At 49.8% G+C, this 18382-nt stretch overlaps 1 protein-coding gene across 2 annotated transcripts in view; it reads right to left on the reverse strand.

Moving 5' to 3' along the window:
- Positions 1-12341: 12341 nt before the first annotated feature.
- LOC122366394 (hemicentin-1-like) overlaps positions 12342-18382 on the reverse strand; it is an 88887-nt gene continuing 82846 nt past the window's right edge. The window contains exons 9-13 of one of the 2 annotated variants that reach the window (XR_006253880.1): positions 15986-16118; positions 15227-15358; positions 15021-15054; positions 14542-14736; positions 12342-13640 (exon numbers count right to left, since the gene is read on the reverse strand). Coding sequence is in view for 1 of the 2 variants with exons in the window: in XM_043338605.1 (XP_043194540.1) it covers positions 13380-13640; positions 14616-14736; positions 15021-15054; positions 15227-15358; positions 15986-16118 (681 nt within the window). In the remaining variant the exon portion in view is untranslated. The remainder of the gene's footprint in view (positions 13641-14541; positions 14737-15020; positions 15055-15226; positions 15359-15985; positions 16119-18382) is intronic. The other variant, XM_043338605.1, reaches the window with a different exon arrangement.

The raw sequence follows: 18382 nt of genomic DNA on the forward strand, positions 1-18382 counted from the left end.
TTCAATGGCACCCGGGTGCATGTTAGGCGGTCGTATCGCCTACTCTGGCGTTACACCGATGATACGCCATCGGATTTCGACGGCCGCCAATTCGTCGGAGCCGGGACGTCGATTTTACGATCGTCGTGGGAGACGCAGGCGGGCGCCAAACAGTGCGCCGGACGCCTCTGTTTGCGGCCGAGAGCCGGCCGAGAGCTCGGCCAGATTGGCCGCCGGTGCCTCCTCTCGTTCGGAAGCACGCCACTCAGCCGGCACTGAAGCCCGACGGTGCCTCTGAGGTTTCACCTCTGAACAGAAAAAGAAAACGGCTGCAGAAGTGGTCTGGATGTCAGCTGTTTTCCGCTTTGGCAGCTTAGGTTTTCAATGTTTTAAATACTAGTTGACTAAACCCATGCTAAACTGAAAGTTGCATGCATTTTTACGAATAGGCATGTTTCGCTATAAGGATTCACGATCTTTTATCGAAACCACGTAAACGGCTTGTCAGTGCCGGCGATAAAGCTTCCTCTGGCCCCGGGCAGCTGCAGCACCATACATGTACCCCTGCCATACCCTGTCAGTATTGCCACACACACCGGTCAGTACCGGTACTACCGCGGGCTTGGGTCAGTGCTCCACGCTCCCGCCCACCATCCACCCTCTCTCTCTGCCCATCAGCATGCGCCGCTGTTCCGGCGGCTATCCCTCTGGCGAGCCGCTCGAATGGAGAGCACCGGTCGGGGAGGGGGCAGAGCGCCGTTCTGGGGCTGACAAACACACACACACACACAGAGGGGGCGGCCGTCCACAGGGGCCGGCAGACGGCCGATCTGCGTCCATCATCTCGAACGGCGCTGAGAGACGGGGCGCAGACGTGTCTCCCCCCGCCATATTTCTGGCGGGAGCTCTAAAGCGGCGGTGTGCGGGTAATAAGGACGGTGATTACAGCGAGAAGTGGGCGCAGGGGAGGGCTAAGGATGGTGGAGGGGAGGGGAACGCACACGGCTCCGCGGTGGACTAAAGGTAGCAAAGTCTCCCGACTATCGCAGTAATCCAGAGACGGCTGGAAGGCTGAGACAAGCCGCGGTGTAATCTCGGGCTTTGTTTCAAACTCAGATGTCAAAGGGTGGGGTTTAATCAACGCTAAATAAGCATCTATTGCAAGTCTTCTTAACATGACGGTGGCGGTTCATTTGACTACAATGAGCGTAAATGCGGGCCCGTCAGCCGTCGACCGAAATATTTTAATGATGTCATCAGCTTAAAAATGACAATGCATCGTAAAGTTCATTTTTTTAAAGTTTTATGCTAGATATTTCATGAAAGTAAGAGTTATCAATTTATAAATTTACTCATTTATTTTTCAATGAAGCGAGCATAAGGTACCTAAATTGCATAAATTAAGGCAATTGTATTTCGTTAGCATGTCTTGTATTCATTTATTCAGACATCACACAGCTCCAAAACGTAGGCAGTAAGAGATCCTAATTTAGAGTTCCGCAGTTTTGTGCAATTGCGTACTGTACGTATAAATAGGTACATAAAAAATAGGTACATTTTTTGTGATGTTCACCAACTCTGCAGGACTAGTACCTTGATGCTAGGCACCTGAAGGCCAACGCACCTTGTTTACGAGAGTTCTCGGGTTTTCGCTAAAAATATGCACTGCTCAGTTCTGCTTCAAGGCTGGAAGAATGTGCCCCTAGGGCCACATTGGCGGAATGTTATGTTCCAAGAGTGATATTGATCGCGCTCGTAACACTCGAAACATCAATTGTATCGGCTGAATTAGCTTCAGGCTAGTAGATGGTTAGGTTAGGCATGTTCTCTTCAACGTAGGCATGTCCTGTCTTCTAAATATAACGTGCATACCAAAATGTGACGCGCATAAAATTATATATAAGATTTCCCACAGAGTCCTCCAACATCATTAAAGGTGGAGGATAACGAGGCTCCTCAAGCGTGAAAGAGACTTGCTAAATTTATCTATTTACCCTGGCACTCTCCAGGCCAGCCTGTGAACACTGGTCTCTAAATGCTGCTCTTCTAAGGAATCAACGCCACAGCGCTTCTCGGTCCAGGAAGCGTCAGATCCCTGAAACTTGGACCGTCACGCTCACCACGAGGCGCCTCTATGCATAATATCTACAACCCATGGCCCGTATTCTGTACGGAACCATGTGTCGTGAAAATTAAAGCATCTCCACATAATTGAACATTTGCCGCGTATATGAGCACTAAAGCCGGCCGCGCGGCCGCCAGCCCGCCGGGCGGAGGTGCTCGTTTCAGTCAATCTGTAGACGCTGTGAACAGGGTCGGGCCCGAGGTGCCTCCGGCCAGATTGGAGATGGCACGCGCGGCTCCAGGGTGCCACCGACCCTCGCCGGTGCTAATTTCAGCGCTGCCAGAGACGCCGGTTAATTCGCTGTTGATGACCGGTGCCGATGGGGACGCTGGTCGGGCACAGACCGGCCATCAGATCAACATTAACGCCACTAGAAGTCGGCGCGGCGGGGAGACCGAACCGAATCGCACCGAAATGAAGCTCGCCTCGAACTGCGGAAAACTGCCGAAAATCGACGAAAAGTGAAGAAGGATGCGGGGTGTGTCAGAAGTGCTGAGAAGTGGCGAGAAGGAGCGACGGATGACGTTCCACAGGCGCCGCCATCGCTGAAAATTACATGCCCCGTCGACGCAGCGGGGGTGATTTTTAGGGGAGTGATTTAATTAGAAGAGGGACGGCGGCCCCTGCGGTGGTTTGAGAACATCGCGAGCTGCAATCGCGGAAAGAGCGCCCCATTCCCAGGAAGAATTACTCATAACGTGTAAGACGGTAACAAAGAAAAAACGAACATTTAGACAACTATCTGGCCGTGAGAGGGAAATTATTCGTAAAAATAAAGCATCATAATTTATCCAATAGTCCAGATGCATATTGATGATCCATTTAACGAATTGCTCAGATCGTTGGCGTATTCTTTTCCACCAACGTCCCTCTCCTATTCGCAATAACGGAGCAATGGATGAATTATTGAGGCGTGTACAAATCCGGGCAATTGTCGGCGATTACCCGCATAATTCCCCTCTCTAGTATTCACTGCGGGAGACGGCGGGGGCTAAATTAGCCGACTGGGGCGACGGCGGCGGCGCCTGCAGCGACTACCGCAGCAGCAACGGAGAGAGCGACTGTCGCTCGGCATACAAGGAAACGAGGAGCGAGTGTCGCTCGGCACACAGGAACGGGGAATGACTATCGTCTATGACGTGTCAGGAGTAGTGTATGTTGTATAGTGACTGGTAGTAACCCTCCGCTAAGCAATCTGAATGCAGAGCGACTATCGATCGCTAAAAAATTAAGGAATGCAGAGTGCGAATTTCGTCCCTCCCCTCCACACAAGGAATGAAAAGTAACCAACCATCCTCTACCACTTAAGCGAGATGCAGAAGGTGACTATACAACCATTTGCCATTCCAGAAACAGAGTTTAATTTTCACACACATGCCATACTAGGTACTCAATTCTCAAACTTCAAAATTCATCTAGTCGGACACTCTTTTTTAACTAAAATAGCAACAGACAACTCGGTCTCGGTAGACGATGGTCTGCATCAGGCGCCTGCACTAGTCTCAATCAACTGCAGATTGCGATGAACTTTCCGCTCCAAGACTCCCAACATCACGCACAGGCTCACTGACCAGTGACCAGCCCATGAGTCACCGGTCAGCCTGGTCTTTGACAGAGTTCTCCGAATACCTCAGGCAGCGGACAGTCGACCCATCACCTCGCGCGTCAGACCGCTTTTGGCGGCGCCACGTGCGATTTCCCTCTGCCGTCGGAGCGTTAATTAAATGTCTGACCGTCGGCCGCTCCATTACGACGGTCCAATGATGACGTCATTGGCCCGACGCGGCACCGCGCCACTCAGTCGTCTTCTTTGGGAGTTCTCAGTCGAGTGATTATTGGATAAAGGGTCTGGTGTGACAGAGATTAGACGAAGGACCTTCCAACAGGAGTTAGAATCCATAAGGATGGACCGGTCTCTATTGCCAGGAGCCTTTTATCTATTGGAAAATAATTCAATATGATGAAAAGCATTGCTTACAGAGAGGTACAGTCCACAGCAGAAGTAATGTGTGGTTTCAGTCATGGGTATGTTCTGCTTCTGAAGCCTAGGAACGATTAGCCAGACTGCAACAAGACTTTAAATGTAGCTTACATGTATCTTCACCCTTGCAGCTACAACTTTATCTATTGACGTCTTCTTTTCAATCAGTCCGCATTTAAAAATCGTCGGTCAAAGCCATCCGTTGAGATTGGTAAAACCACACATTACTTTAGCGGTGGGCTGTACAAAAAACAAATTCAATGTTGTAGCCACTTCGAATAAAAATCCATTCATCTTAAAACAGAGTTGACGACTTGTGACGGCACTGTTGCTGGGTTATTGGCTTGGGCTACAGGTCCATATCCATGCTTTTCTCGCGCGCAAACGTAATTTAGGGTCACAAGTTTTACGCGTCGTAAAGCCGGGTCACACGACTTGAGGCGTCAGGGTCAGATGTTGTCCAGTGACTGCGTGGTCCATGTCGCTGACCGAGGAGGCTCTCATGTCGTCCCGGTATACCGCAGGGTTATGGCCGGCAGTGGTCAGACCAAACGACGGTCACCGGGCCCGGGCACACACTAAACCGTCGACTCTGGGTTCTGGTGCAGCCAGAGTCACCTCGAGACGACGAGATGGCTTCGGGACTGACAGAATCGGGGCTCGAAAAAATTGAAATGGACTGAAATTACTAAAACTGGGATCAAACAACATCAACAATTGTAAATAATACCGAAACCGGAAAACCAATTTTCTTGAGACAGCAGCTAAAGAAAAGACGATACTAAAATGGCACGCCTCAAATATGTTCTGTAAGTATCTTCTTTTTGAAAATAGCAGCCCGCACACTTTGCAGGATTACAATGGTTACAGATTAGCCCCGCGCACGGTTCCATTATGCATTCCAGTCGTTGATACGGGCCGCGAGCTGTCTCAAAATAAACACATTTGTCGTCGCTGGGTGACCGTATTCGGCGCCGCACGCGCGCCAAAACGAGCCGCCAGGATCATCTGGCGCCATCGGAGCGCCATTTCCCCACCATCGGGCGTCACTGGATCTGCCGCAGCGGCGCGCCACTTCCGCCGGACCTGCGGCGTTTCCGGCGTGGCTGCCCGCGCCATCCGCCGCGCCCGGCAGCCCAGCCTGTTTATAGCTGATATGAGGAGTATATAAACAGGCCAGCAGTAAGCAAGGAATACGCTGCTGGGCTGGAGCCAGCCAGCCGTTCGTTCGTATGAATTGCAATAGTGTTGCCGTGGTGCCGGCCAGGAAAGAGACGCAGTTGATGTGTGTAGACATGACGGGGTGCATAAAAAAACGATTGGAGTCTTTTAGGTAAACAACCAGTAGATAGGTATCTTTTTTAAGCGGTTGATCGTGTACTAAAGGGCACCTACTGCTGCTGCTAAGGTTCGCTTTTTTAAAGAACTTCATGGGTCTAGAGGTCAGTTTTTTAACGATTGAAAAGAAAACTAATTTTGACTGTGGTCTACCGATATTTTGACGCACATATGAACTCATTTTAATTGTCAATTTGATTCCCGTGCTTCTATGCATACATCCACTCAATCGACTTTTGTCTTAAAGAACTTTCGACACGCAGTTCATTCAATGATTAATGAGTAATCAATGAACTGGCAGAGCCCCTGATGTGCGCCTCGCGTTCATCGGACGAGGCCCGGCCGTCTTTGCTGATCCGTTTATCGATACTGAGTGGCTGCCGCATCTACATACACGCTGAGAGCGCCCCTGCCATTGAGGCCAGCGCACGTTAGGAGGCCATTAACCCATTTATGCCCAGGAATATTGACCATCATGAAAATCGATGAAATCAAGATATGCTACGCTTCTACCAGGGCCTTGCATGGAATCGAAAATAATTTTTGCCGGCAGCAAAAGTTTTTCGAGAAAAACGTAAAAAACGTGCGTTGCGAAATCGCAACGAAGGGCACACAGGGCGCCATCAGCGTTGCGAAAACGCAACGACGGGCACATCAGACGGACATAAAGTACACTAAACCGCCGTATATGCTAGTTTGTTTTAACATATATTTCACCAATTGTTGAAAACTATTGCTTGAGAATGCGGAACCGACATCCCTCATGCTTTATCACCCGTCTAAAGAGCCTCAATGAGGGAGCATAACATAACATGAGGGAGCATAAGGGCTCGCGAACGGGTAGATGGCAACAAACGGTCATTATCAACAACGATTGTCCATTTAAAGTACCTAGTGGTCGGCACGTACCCTGGGCGGTGCTTTCTTTTTGGAAGTTAGACAGAGCCATTAGCCCATTACCCTCTCATATGAGAACCCCAAACTGAAAACAATTTAACCGAGGATTGGGAGTAAACCAGTGCCTCGCCTAAGCGCCTATCCGCAATACCATTGTTAACCACCCTCCTAGGAGTAAAGACAAATTCAAATGCAGGGTAGTCGTGCCCACTCTTAGCAAAAAATGAACCTATCCGGCTTTCACAAATTACCCGCGAAAGGCGTAGCGCGTCATAACAACTCGGCTTGAAGTGTCTCCCAGGACCCATTTATCACTTTTACACCTAATCCAAAATTTTCATTGTCCCACTCTCAGCGACCTTCACACTTGTAACCTCTTTCTCGAGACAATGCCAGGGCAGACTGGTGATTCGACGCAGTTCACAGTTTCCAAGTGTTCCGTCAATCCGTCCTTTCCATCTTCAGGATAGTAGAATCCTTCTCCTTCATGCCTCAACCCCTGTTTCGAGCTGGACGGGCAACTATATCGCATTCGAGCAGCTCACATAGGAGCACAGGTCTGTAGCCGGATACAGAAAGTGCTTGGGAAGGGGGGGGGGGGCTGGTTCACGGGTGCCTGGATGGATGGGCTCAGCCTCGACGATTCACCATGCCCGCTCAGACCAATGTTTTCCGTAATTCCAATAATGCTTCCAGCTCTAAAATGGTCTAATTAGACAAAAGGCCTACCCTCAGTAAACAAACAAGCAATGCTTCACATCAACCACCTTATCAATCCGTACAAACCATGAATTCTAAAAATAAACTATTATTTTCCAGACGCCCTCATCACCCCTGCCGAAGGGGTCTGTTGCCCCCCCCCCCCCGAGGGGGCATATCCCACATTTGCCGACTCTGGGAGTTATCTTTTCTAACGTAAGGGCCAACGGATTGTATCCAAAGAATAACAATGCCTTGCCTATCTGTCGTCTGATACCAGACTACGTCCCCATTATTTAGTACCAAGTAGATCCAATTTTCAAAGTACCTCGCTATCTCTCAGCTCCGTTAGCATCGCCGACCGTTTGATGCAGGTCCTTTTCCTACCATGCGATTTTCAGATGCTCGAAAACCCATTGCTTAGCGAACAGCCCGATAATCTGCGAGAGAAAAAGAAATGAGTGTTTGATAGCTGTTTAAGTGAGTTAATGTGAAACGTGTCGCAACATTCACGTGCAAATGCACCTTGCACTTTACATACCTACATATCCCTCACAACTACAAAACGAGAGGGGGAGGGAGAGAGAGAGGGAGAGAGAGAGAGAGAGAGAGAGAGAGAGAGAGAGAGAGAGAGAGAGAGAGAGAGAGAGAGGGAGGGAGGGAAGGAGAGAGAGAGTTGGGGGAGCGTGGAAGAGAGGGAGGAAGATTGGGGAGAGAAGGAAAGAACCCACAACGTATCACAAGTGAAGTCTATTTGATGTTCCTATACTTCCGCTGCCCTGCCAATTTGCCCCTCGTTGCGTTTTCGCAACACCCCTGTCTTTCCGATGTGCCCAACGTTGCGTTACCGCAACACGACTGTAGTCATATTTGAAAATAGTCACAAACCCTATTTGCAGCAGAATTTGTTAATAAAATGCATATTCTAGCTATTGTAGGGACTCTGCAGAATATGTTCACACATTATTCATTACGATATAATTAATCACTTAATCTACTTATTTTGGTTTTCGTGACGTCATCACTGACGGGACCTACGACTTCCCTCTGGGAGCTCTGGACGGTAAGTTACCGGCCGCACAAACTTGTAACTGCGTAGCATCATGCGCGCAACCATGCTAAACGCGCTGAAACTTGTCTCATCGGTGAGACGCCATTATACACTTCTCAAGATTTGATAACGTCGACGCTTGCTTGTGTTGCGAAAACGCAACGAAGGGCGTAAATGGGTTAATTTGATCAGAAGGAAAATAAAGATGGAGTGGCGACACTCACAGTCGACGTCGCGTCGCGGCATTCAGATGGCTGGGTCATTGGGAAGATGAGTAGCGAGCGATGCTCTTTTACTTCGTTTGCGTACGGGATATTAAAATTGCTGTCCCGGTGAGATTACGCACAAACGTTTGCTTCATGCTAAACTTATGTACCGCGCTGGAAAGGCATATCTATACGTAAAGGGCGCCTTCTGCTATTCCGTTTTCACACAAAATTAAATAATTTGTCTAATAACAGACGGCGTTCATTAGATCTATGTCGCATGCCTCCTGTGGTTGATGTGCTTAGAGGAAAAAAACGCGTTAAAAGTAAAAACCCTCTGCGTACTAAGCCATCCTTATGAAGGATGATAATGAGGGCTCATGGATGTCTGTCCCTCCGGTCACCTAGATACTGACGCCTAACTAATGAGGCTGCATCCATGCACTCACGGGTGCACCGCATACGACCGATGCGGCGTCGGGCGGCAGCTTCATTCTGTTTTATGCGTTCGGTCCGCGCCTTTCGGCTCGGCGGGATTCCTGTTTATCCTCGCGTCTGGCAGCGCTGAATCCCCCATCACGACCATGGGGACACCAGGTCGGGTTGGTGGCCGCAGAGAGCTGAAGGAGGTGGGAGGCGTGATACTGCACAATGCTCAGTGCACAGTGCACGCTGCACAATGCATAACGCACATTGACTCCTATCATGGTGGAGGAATCGTTGCTGCTGTGTAGTATGTATTTCCTGGTATATAGCTCTGCGCCGAGAATGCAATGGAATTTTGATAGATTATTTTAACATCATGGAGTGTCCTACATACTTTTGTTCTTACATGTAGGTATGTGGCTCTGTAGCCTGTGTTTGCATCGCACCTAGCTGCTGCCGTTCAATGTTTACTTTACTGATTTATAACTGATTCAGGCTGTGTGCCGGCGCCTGGTCGCGGCAGTCATTCGTTCGATCCTCACTGAGCTGCACCAGCTGCCCTCACTCCCAGGCGCGGCAATGTCAATTCGCCGAGAATATTGGACCGTCGCGCATCGAATGGCAAACAGGATTGTAGTTGTCACAGAAAAAGCACGGGATATATCATTTTGATGGCGGAGATAGAAAAAAGCATGCGACCGAACGAGGTAAGAGAAAGGGTGGTTTCCGTTCTATCTTAAGAATTGCTAACTGCTCGAGTTTAGTGAGATGTAAGATGCTTCAATCAATCAAGAGCTTGCCTCGTACATACATTAGCGTGCTGCACGATTGTAACACAAAAACATGTTTTGCCGCAGGCCCGCAGTAATTCATCTAATCTCGGTCAACAACAAGTCACTCGTTCTGGTGCCGGATTTTCTGCCAAGTTCAAACACCAAGTCGCGTGTATTTCGCCGAATCTGTTGGCTGTTTCCACAGAACGATCTATGTATTTGGCTTGCAGACTAACGTCCGAAAATAAACATGCCGTTGACCAGCTAAATTACGATAGATGAATCCACAGTGGCCCAATTAGCACCGAAACTCGAGTCAGCTGTGATGATATATGATTCTCGGCAATCACGCGAACAGGACTCTGGGCCGTTACGGTGTTGCACACGTGATCTTCCCGCCGGGCCGGGGTCGATGATTTTGCTGCTCTCTTGGTGCCAGGATTACACGGGGATACGAAGGGCAGAGGGGAGGACGACCATTCGCACCCCCCCCCCTCTCGGCACGGCGCTGGTCCCCGGGTCGTGACATATGGCACCGATAAATCGCCGCGGCTACGCTGTTTACTCGTCCGAGGCCCACCCGACGCAGACCGCCGACATAATTTATGCGTCATTCTGTTCACGTCTGACGACCGCAGCAACATTCCGTGGGACCGTTTGGGCGGTGGGCCGCGACAGGCCGCGGGCTGTGGCGGCCTCCCCAGCCTGATCTGGGACGCCACGGCGTCTCTCGTCGCTGGAAGGCGCTGTCCTATAGGGAGGTCTGCTTCGCCCCTGTGCATTGGAAACAAAGAGCAGAGAAATAGAGATCTAACCGTCTGCTTAGACGCAAGCTGAAGTATGCTGCTAAGACCCTCGTTCCATCTCGTTCCTATCTTCAAAATTATATCCATCACCTAGCTTATTCAGTTCCTCGTTTTGTGCAAAGTCAATCATTTTTACCCAAGTTTTCTATTTCGTCAAATCATGTTAAAATAACTGACTTCAGCTCAAATTTTAGGCATTTACCGCCATTCATAAGTCTTGTTCGCTCTCTTCCATTTTCTTTTCCTTCTCCGTGTTTAACCGCCGTTCAGTCATCCATCGGCTCTCTTTCACTCTCCTGTGTGTTAACTCACTCCCTATATTGCCTGCAGCTGACTCACCTCTGAATGGGAGCCGGTTAATACCGCCACCCTCCCTGTGTCCGATCGACTCCGTCTCGCGGGTCCCGTTTCTCCATCCGTCGGAAACGTGCGCCGACCGCCCACACACTCCAGGCTCCGTGTCTCTGAGACGAGTCCGCTCGCCATTCGGCCAGCATCAATTCGCCACCGAGCCACTGCAGTTCGCCGGCAAACGGACACCAATTCAGCGCGGCACTAACGCCGGATGACCGCCGTGCTAACGCCGAGTCGACGTCAAACTGCGCTGGATGGAATGACTCGGACCGCAGACGAGTCAGGAATGTAGCGTCATGCATAGCAGCTGGATTGTAGGTATGTAGGTAGATAAGATACAAAGGGAATCTGTCGCTGTCAGTGCTGAATGTCACATTAAAAGGTCGAGCAGATGAAACGGTTGTAACTGAATGCTGTGACCTGCGAGTTCATCGAAAATAATGCATTGTCAGACTAAAAGTCCCCGCCACGCCACTCGAAGACCGAGCCCTATAAGCAAATTAGTGTACAGCATACAATGCGTAAGACATTTTAAAAATAAAGATACTCGCTCTCGCGTGAAATCCCTCGCTTCCGTACGGAGTGGCGTCGAGATATCAATCTAATGCAGAACTCCTTTCAATAAGATGATCGCTTGAAAACAATCTACAAAGGCACCAAAACTATTTCCATTCTCTATGCCTTGCCCGGTTCATCCGTTATTCAATAAAACCAAAATATTCCATAAACATTCGCTCGGTTTATATTTCTTTGTTGGAAGTGGGTGCTATTTTATTCGTTGGTTTGAACGCCCATTTGGCAGTGCTTTAGCATCTGTCAACAGATGGCAGCACCAGTTAGCGCCTGAAGGTATGCTGTGCCGCATGGTCGATCGAGCTGTGGCGCCAGTCCACGAACGTGGTCTTCAAGGAAGGATCACTTTAGACCAAAGAGTTGGAATAGGGCTCTTATAGTTATGTCACATTCCATACCAAATGAAGAAAATGGCTGCGTAAAATGCTACTTACTTCTACTGTTTGCTGTCTTTTTCAGGTTAAAACATCCCACAGTGCCCCGGTACCTACCTACATTGACGACACCGCGTTGAATGTTTCCAGTCTGTCTTCTAGCAGCACCGACATAATTTCAACGCAATATCATGGTGATAAACTGGCATAATCAAGTCGTGTTCGTAAGTCTGGAGGATTCATCATATCCACAAACCTTTGCTAAATCATGAGCGAATGTAGGTATATGTTATATAACTGAAAAGACCTCATTCGTTCGGACAAATTAATGCATTAGCACCACGCAAAGCTGCCATTGAGCTTTTATTTCTAGATTGATTATCTTTACGGCTTTTTAGAAATTATCGACAATTTTTACAAAACTAATATTATCTAACTATTGAAGCAAAATCTTCAGCCGAATCTGCGGAATGCGCATCCATAAGCCTCAATCGGACCACTTGGCTAGTGGATAAATCCGTTTCATTTTGCCATGCAAATCTTGGCTATGGTTGTTGAAGTTATAATTTAATTTCACTCGCGATAGAGCTCTAAAGGACAGAGCAATTACCGTCATAAAAACTGCTGAAGTGCCGTCGGGATGACAAAAAAGCGTTAAAACGGCCAGTAAAAACCATCTGCCGGGAAAGCAGGCGTAAAAAGCAGCAGCTCCGTAGGAAGGTAAGAGGGCAAAATCTTATGAATGGAGACACACCATGCTGACACAAAAAGTTTAGTTTATTTAACAATACATGGCGCATGTATGAGTGCGTAGACGACGCAAATAAATGACAATTCACTTGCACACCATTACTTAGTAAAAACTATGACACGCTCTTCATAAGACTAGACGAATGTATCAGTGGCTGGTTATATCCGGTATGAAACAAATAGAAGACATCCAGAAACGCATCAATGGATAGCGACTGTTTATGGATAGCTGTTCTCAATGTTTTTCCTAGATTAGGCAATCAATTGCCTAAAGTAAAGAATAAAATGCCCGTGGGATATTCAAAAAGTAGTTCAATGATGTAGATACTTAATACCTTATGTACAGAAAAATGTAAATAATTGTCGCACCTGGTGTAAACAATCGACGAAGTATTATAATAAAACGAGCACACCAATTTAGTTGTTACCGAGCCATTACACGTTCGAAGAAGCAAAACCGACAGCATAATTGCTGCAAAAGAAACAGCGAACTGCAGCTCACATATTACCCTGAATAAACGGCGCCGACGGCTACGAATGAATGGCAAGCGAGGCGCCGCACCGCCAGACCAATTGGCGTGTGATTCCGCCAGAGAATGACGGCTCATTATTGCTTTGTACATTCACACCTCACACGGGGCACAGCGAGATCAGTGGCGCACGTGCGCGCGCGCGCGCGCCAAGCGACGGCTGGTACAAAATCGACTAGGCCGCCGTTACGGGTACAAAATCCGCGCCTTAGACCGGCACGGGGGGCACCCCAGTGGCACGTGCCGCACGTGGCACACGTGGCTGGGTCGCCACCGGACACGTGGCAGCACGATTATCGCGAACATCCCGGTATGTTCCGTGACGGTCTCCCTGAAGTCAGTGTCCGCGTCACGACGTCACAACAGCCGCGGCACGGCGCCAGACACAGTCTAAACTCGCCACAATCCGCGTCCGAGTCCCCGCACCGTGTCCAGTTCCGTCACGAACCACCACTCGCGCGGCGCGTCCATCACTAGCCGAACTCTGGCGTCCGTACCGCCACACCCTGTCCCGACACTACACCTGCGTCCGTTCACCCTCCACACCAGCTTTCGACGGGAACTTGATCACGGCGTACTCCACAGCTGGTGGTGCGGCGCTCGGCGCGGTATCCTCGACCTGCCGGCCCGGCCTCCGCGCCTGGCGGAGCTTTCTCATGGAGCCATTGTTGGAGGCTCTGGGCAGCTGGAGGTCGGCGTAGATGATACCGCCGCCGCCGCCACAGGAGGTGCTGTAGACGGTGGGTCGGTCCGCTCGATCGTCCTCCTCGCCACAGAACTGGGGACGCGGCGAGTGTTAGACTGAGGGCCGGGGTGATGTTTGGAGACGGGGCTGAAATGGCCGGAGCTGGAAGTGAATTAACGTTTGAGACCGAGTACAAATATTAACTTGTTTCTTTGCTACCAATTTTTGTAGCACATGCGTGCATGAGCCGAAAGGTGGATATAACGTAGAATGAATGCCGTTAGAGCAAGAACTCTGGAAGTTCTTTCATCAACGATTTATTATGCTAAAAGTAAAAATAAACGACATATAATTTAAGTGGTTTAACGTATCGGAGACCTTTATTTGTGTTCACAAAAAAGCGTTTTTGCATTAGTATCCAATATCCATCGAAATTGCTACCCCAAAAAGCAGCCGATTCCAACCACCTACAACCCCAAGACCACACCAACGTGGAACTCGAGCAGACAGTCACGAAACGAACAGAAATCCACCACCCTACGCCTGTCACTATAGCCACAGGCGGCAAGCAAATCCAGCAACCATTGCAACCAGTCCCTTCCCACACAGACTTTTATACAATATGCAACAGTAATATATTGCAAATAGATTATCTCGCAGCCCACCACAAACCATAGACCAAACAGCCATGCTACGCCACCACAAGTCCGGTAACACTCTCCGCTCCCTGCTGCAGCCGATTTAACAATTTGCATAAGATCTAAATAAGATCTTATGAGTACAGAACGGGGAGGTTACGTTCATTGCTGGAAGAGTGCTGAGACAATTTTAGACGGTCAGAAATAATAAAATGAGAAAATGCCGAGCCCAATCGCTAAAATTCGTCGGGTGACCACCTAATGTTATTTTTCTTCTTATTCTAACAGAAACACCAGTCGGCTTAAGCAGAGGAGTGGAGATGGCACCAGCCCGTGGAGGCGCGGTTAGTGCGTACTTGCGGCGGGTTGGGGCGCAGGTGCTGCCACCAGGCGGCTGGCGCCGGAACTAGACGTTGGTGGGCGCCCTCACCTCGTAGCTCGCTATGCCCTGCGGCGGTTTCTTGGGGCCGGCGTAGAGGGCATCCGGTGGGATGGCCCCGAGCCCATTGCGACCGGCTGCCTCACCGTGTCCGTTGGTGTCGGCCTTCTCACTGCAACGGCCAACGACTCAGCACAGGGGACACAGACGAACAGAGGACCAAATGGCACAGGGACGGAAAACTTTAAACGGTGACGGAAACGTACTCGTAAACGGTGACTTTGAGAGGTAAATTTTAGTCAAATCTACCTGAAGATTACCGTTCACTGAAAGGTATTTTCTGTAGGTACAGTGAAGCAATGGTTTCAACTTAATTATACTCCACAGAAAAAAAAAGGTTGTTGGCACAAATAACGATATAATAGTTGGCTTTTGATCAAAATTGAATTTTATTACCTTTCGATGTCCGTAGGCTTGAAGCCTCCTTTATCTGAAAATGAGAGAAAGGAGTCTGATGAGAAAGTTGTAATCAACGATGACTTGTTTGTAATCTGCATATGACATGACATAAACTTTATGTCATGTGTCATGAAAAGCAGTATGTCTATGTCTCTCAAAACAGTGCTCACAACAATTCTTATTAATAGCTCATTAAAACTCACGAGAGAAGCAGCATTGTCCTTTCTTAAAGGCGTGGCATATGATGGCGATCAGAACAATGAGCAGCAGAAGACCGGAGCCAGCGATGGCCATCACGGTTACCATGGAAACGGGCTCGGCCAGCAGCTGGACGCCTGCAACAGGTTGCCGTGCAACTCGTGAACGGGGATCGGTAGACGAATACGAAATATCAGTAGCAACTAGCGGTCCCCTTTGGTGTCGATTAGAATGTAAATAAAGAGATCAAACTCCCATGTACAATAACTTTTTGTGGATGAGAGTGGGAAATCATTATAATCAAAACAGTGGCATACGTGCCCTCACCACGGTGAGGAAAGTGTAACCAGCAACGTTTAGAAAAATAAGTTGCCATTATGCAAAAAATGCATCAATAAACACGAGCACGGCTAGATAGCTTCTTTATAAGTAAGTTTATAAGTTTCATTCACATAAACCAATAATTTTTTGTTGCCTGTGAGAGGAGATATCAAAGTCTGGGCACGAAATATTCGGTTCTGTTTTCGGCCTCTTACTGCAGCCACCGGAATCCTGTTTCCAATCCAGTACTACTGTTATCTGTGCTACTTTCAATTGAAAACACATGCTAAGGGTTATGAAGCCATTTATAATGCAGGAGCACGTATCATATTCCTTTATGTAACAAATTTACATTATTGAACTCCCGCAGTTCGCGCATGCTTGAGTGGAAACTAAGGTCCATCAGCACACCCATCGGCGGCTGACCTGACCAGGTCACTGACCTTTGACCTGAAGTGCGAGCGCGTGACGGTCAGAGCCGAGCGGGTTCTCGACGATAATGACGTACTCTTGCTCGTCGGCGGGACCGGCCGACTGGATCCTCAGGCGGGTCTTGTAACAGGCTTCGGCCGAATCCTGACGACGGAAAATGAGCAGAAATCAGCCTCAGCGAATTATTCGGTCTACCGACGAGACGCTATCAAATGGGGATGCAGAAATGGGGATGCAGAATTGATCCACGAAAAACGCTGGCAAGGGTTGCCTTATCGTTTAGTGACAGCCGGTGCGAGATGACACCCACGCGGGCCCACCAGCGCACGATGACTCATCCTCGGAAGCCATTCGGCAATGTGGCGACATAATTGGAGCCCCGACTGTGACAGCAGCCACTCGGCATCGGGAAGTGCTGCGTCGGCTGTCGGCCCGCCTACGCTGGTGGCTCGGGAGGGCTGCAAGTTCCGGGGAGTGGAGGGAGGCGCCCAGTGTGTCGCCGAGGGTGCTCCACAATGTTTGCCAACTCCTTGGCAAACGCCCGCGGCGAGCGATGTTTGGCGCCAAGTTTGACCCGCTAGTGACAGTCAAAGAACGGCCAGGTCAAGTGTGCGGTCAACTGCTGCTACCTTTGTGGCTTTGTTTGATGAAGCCAAAGAAAGAGTCCCGTGCTTTGTCTGCGAGCTCTTAGCTTCATTTCAGACAATGGCCTGCCGCCCCAACACGTAATAGGGCGCCTGGGCACACCCTGTGACGAGATATGCAAACGGTGTCGTGTGCTCGGCGACGATTAAATCCAGGCAGAGAGCGTCGCGAGCTCTCCGCGGTCTCGGCAATCACCGGTGCTCCCCGGCGGCCTTCTTTATCTGGCCGCGGGCCCATTACCGGCGGAGGGTAAACACCAGGAGGCGCCGGCTGCATCCGTGCTCTCGCCGCGCCCTGTGGAGCGATATTATACCACCGCCGCAGCCCCCCGACCCGGCGTCACACGGAAGCGGCCGGAAGACAGATAAGGCGCCGGCAGCGGGCCGATTTATTGGATTACACTGCACCGTGATCCACAGCGCGGTGAGAGAGGAGCGCAGCGCGGCCCACGCGCCGGTTATAAGTGCGCCCGTCAGCCGGGAGGCGCGCGACGCTATCAGACATGATGGTGGCGATAGCGCATCATCGGGGAACAGCGCCGCTCCCCACCCGCGACCGCGCGCGGAAGTAGAACTTTAGCGATCCATTTTCCGAATGAGACGCGTTCCGGCCTTTGTCGCGGCTTTGTTTCTGTAAGCGGCGGAGATGGCGACTCTGCTGATACATGGGTCTAGCGACAGACAGACGCGACCCTGCGGCGGCTGGGGCCGGGGGGGGGGGGGGTGCAGGCCGTCCTGCCGCACCAGCAATCAACTGAACCACTCCGGCCGGCCGGCTCGTCGATTACCGCTGAGATCATTTTCAGCGGCACCGCTGCAGAAGCGATCAGGCTGAGCGGCTCCTTCAGCGGCGGGCAGTGGGGATAGCAGGTCGGCCGGCAAATTGGCGGCAAATTGACGGCTCGACTGACAGCGCACGGCGACCCGGCCGGACCTGCGCCGGCCGGTCACTGGGGTCGGTCGGTTGGTACGCTTCTGAGAAGGATCAGACGGGCGCCGGGCTCGTTTTCAGTTACCGGTCACGTCCGGCGCCCGATTAGTCCCTGCTCGGGCGTGAAACTGTCACCCGGAGAGCTTTATAGTGAGTGGTCAGCGCCCCCTCCTGCAGCCGGTAGCGACGTCTTCTTGGACTTCGTATAAGTATGACGTCACAGAGACCATGGTGGTGGCGTATGGATGACTAGCTGTTCAACCAATTAAACATCTATCTACAGGGTGGGGCAGCATAATCGGGAATGCTTTTTGGGCTCTGGTCATGAGTAGGCATGGCATTATTTTGATAAATTATATCATGGCAATGAAACGCCCAAAAGTTGTGCATCATCTGACATGACTACATCCATGAGCATGCAACTTCCTGGAAAAGAGCAGCAAAATAGTTCGACGGTGCTCCAAGTGCTTTGCGCGCGCCCATAGACACTAATGTTAAACGAGTAAAACAAGAACATTTTGTTTAAAACAATGCCATTCCACGTAAAGGTTGCTGGACAGGTCAACGTGTTATCACGGACGATAAGGATTGTGTGGGGATACTTAGGACAAAAAGTTAACGTAATCGTCGTAAAATAACTCTTAGCAGAGGACATACAAGATGACTCACTTGAATATAAGGAAGAAGCTCTTGAGCATATTAAAAAGAAACAATGTTCAAAACTTCAGCGACCAAAAATCTTATCACCGACTGGAATACGATAAAAAAGAATGGCATGCCATATAGGGGATTGTATCGAGAATATTGCAGCGGTCATGCAAAGTAAACATCCT

Source organism: Amphibalanus amphitrite, unplaced genomic scaffold (genome assembly GCF_019059575.1).
Source record: "Amphibalanus amphitrite isolate SeventyFive unplaced genomic scaffold, NRLGWU_Aamphi_draft 000803F_arrow, whole genome shotgun sequence".
Lineage (NCBI taxonomy): Eukaryota > Metazoa > Arthropoda > Thecostraca > Balanomorpha > Balanidae > Amphibalanus > Amphibalanus amphitrite.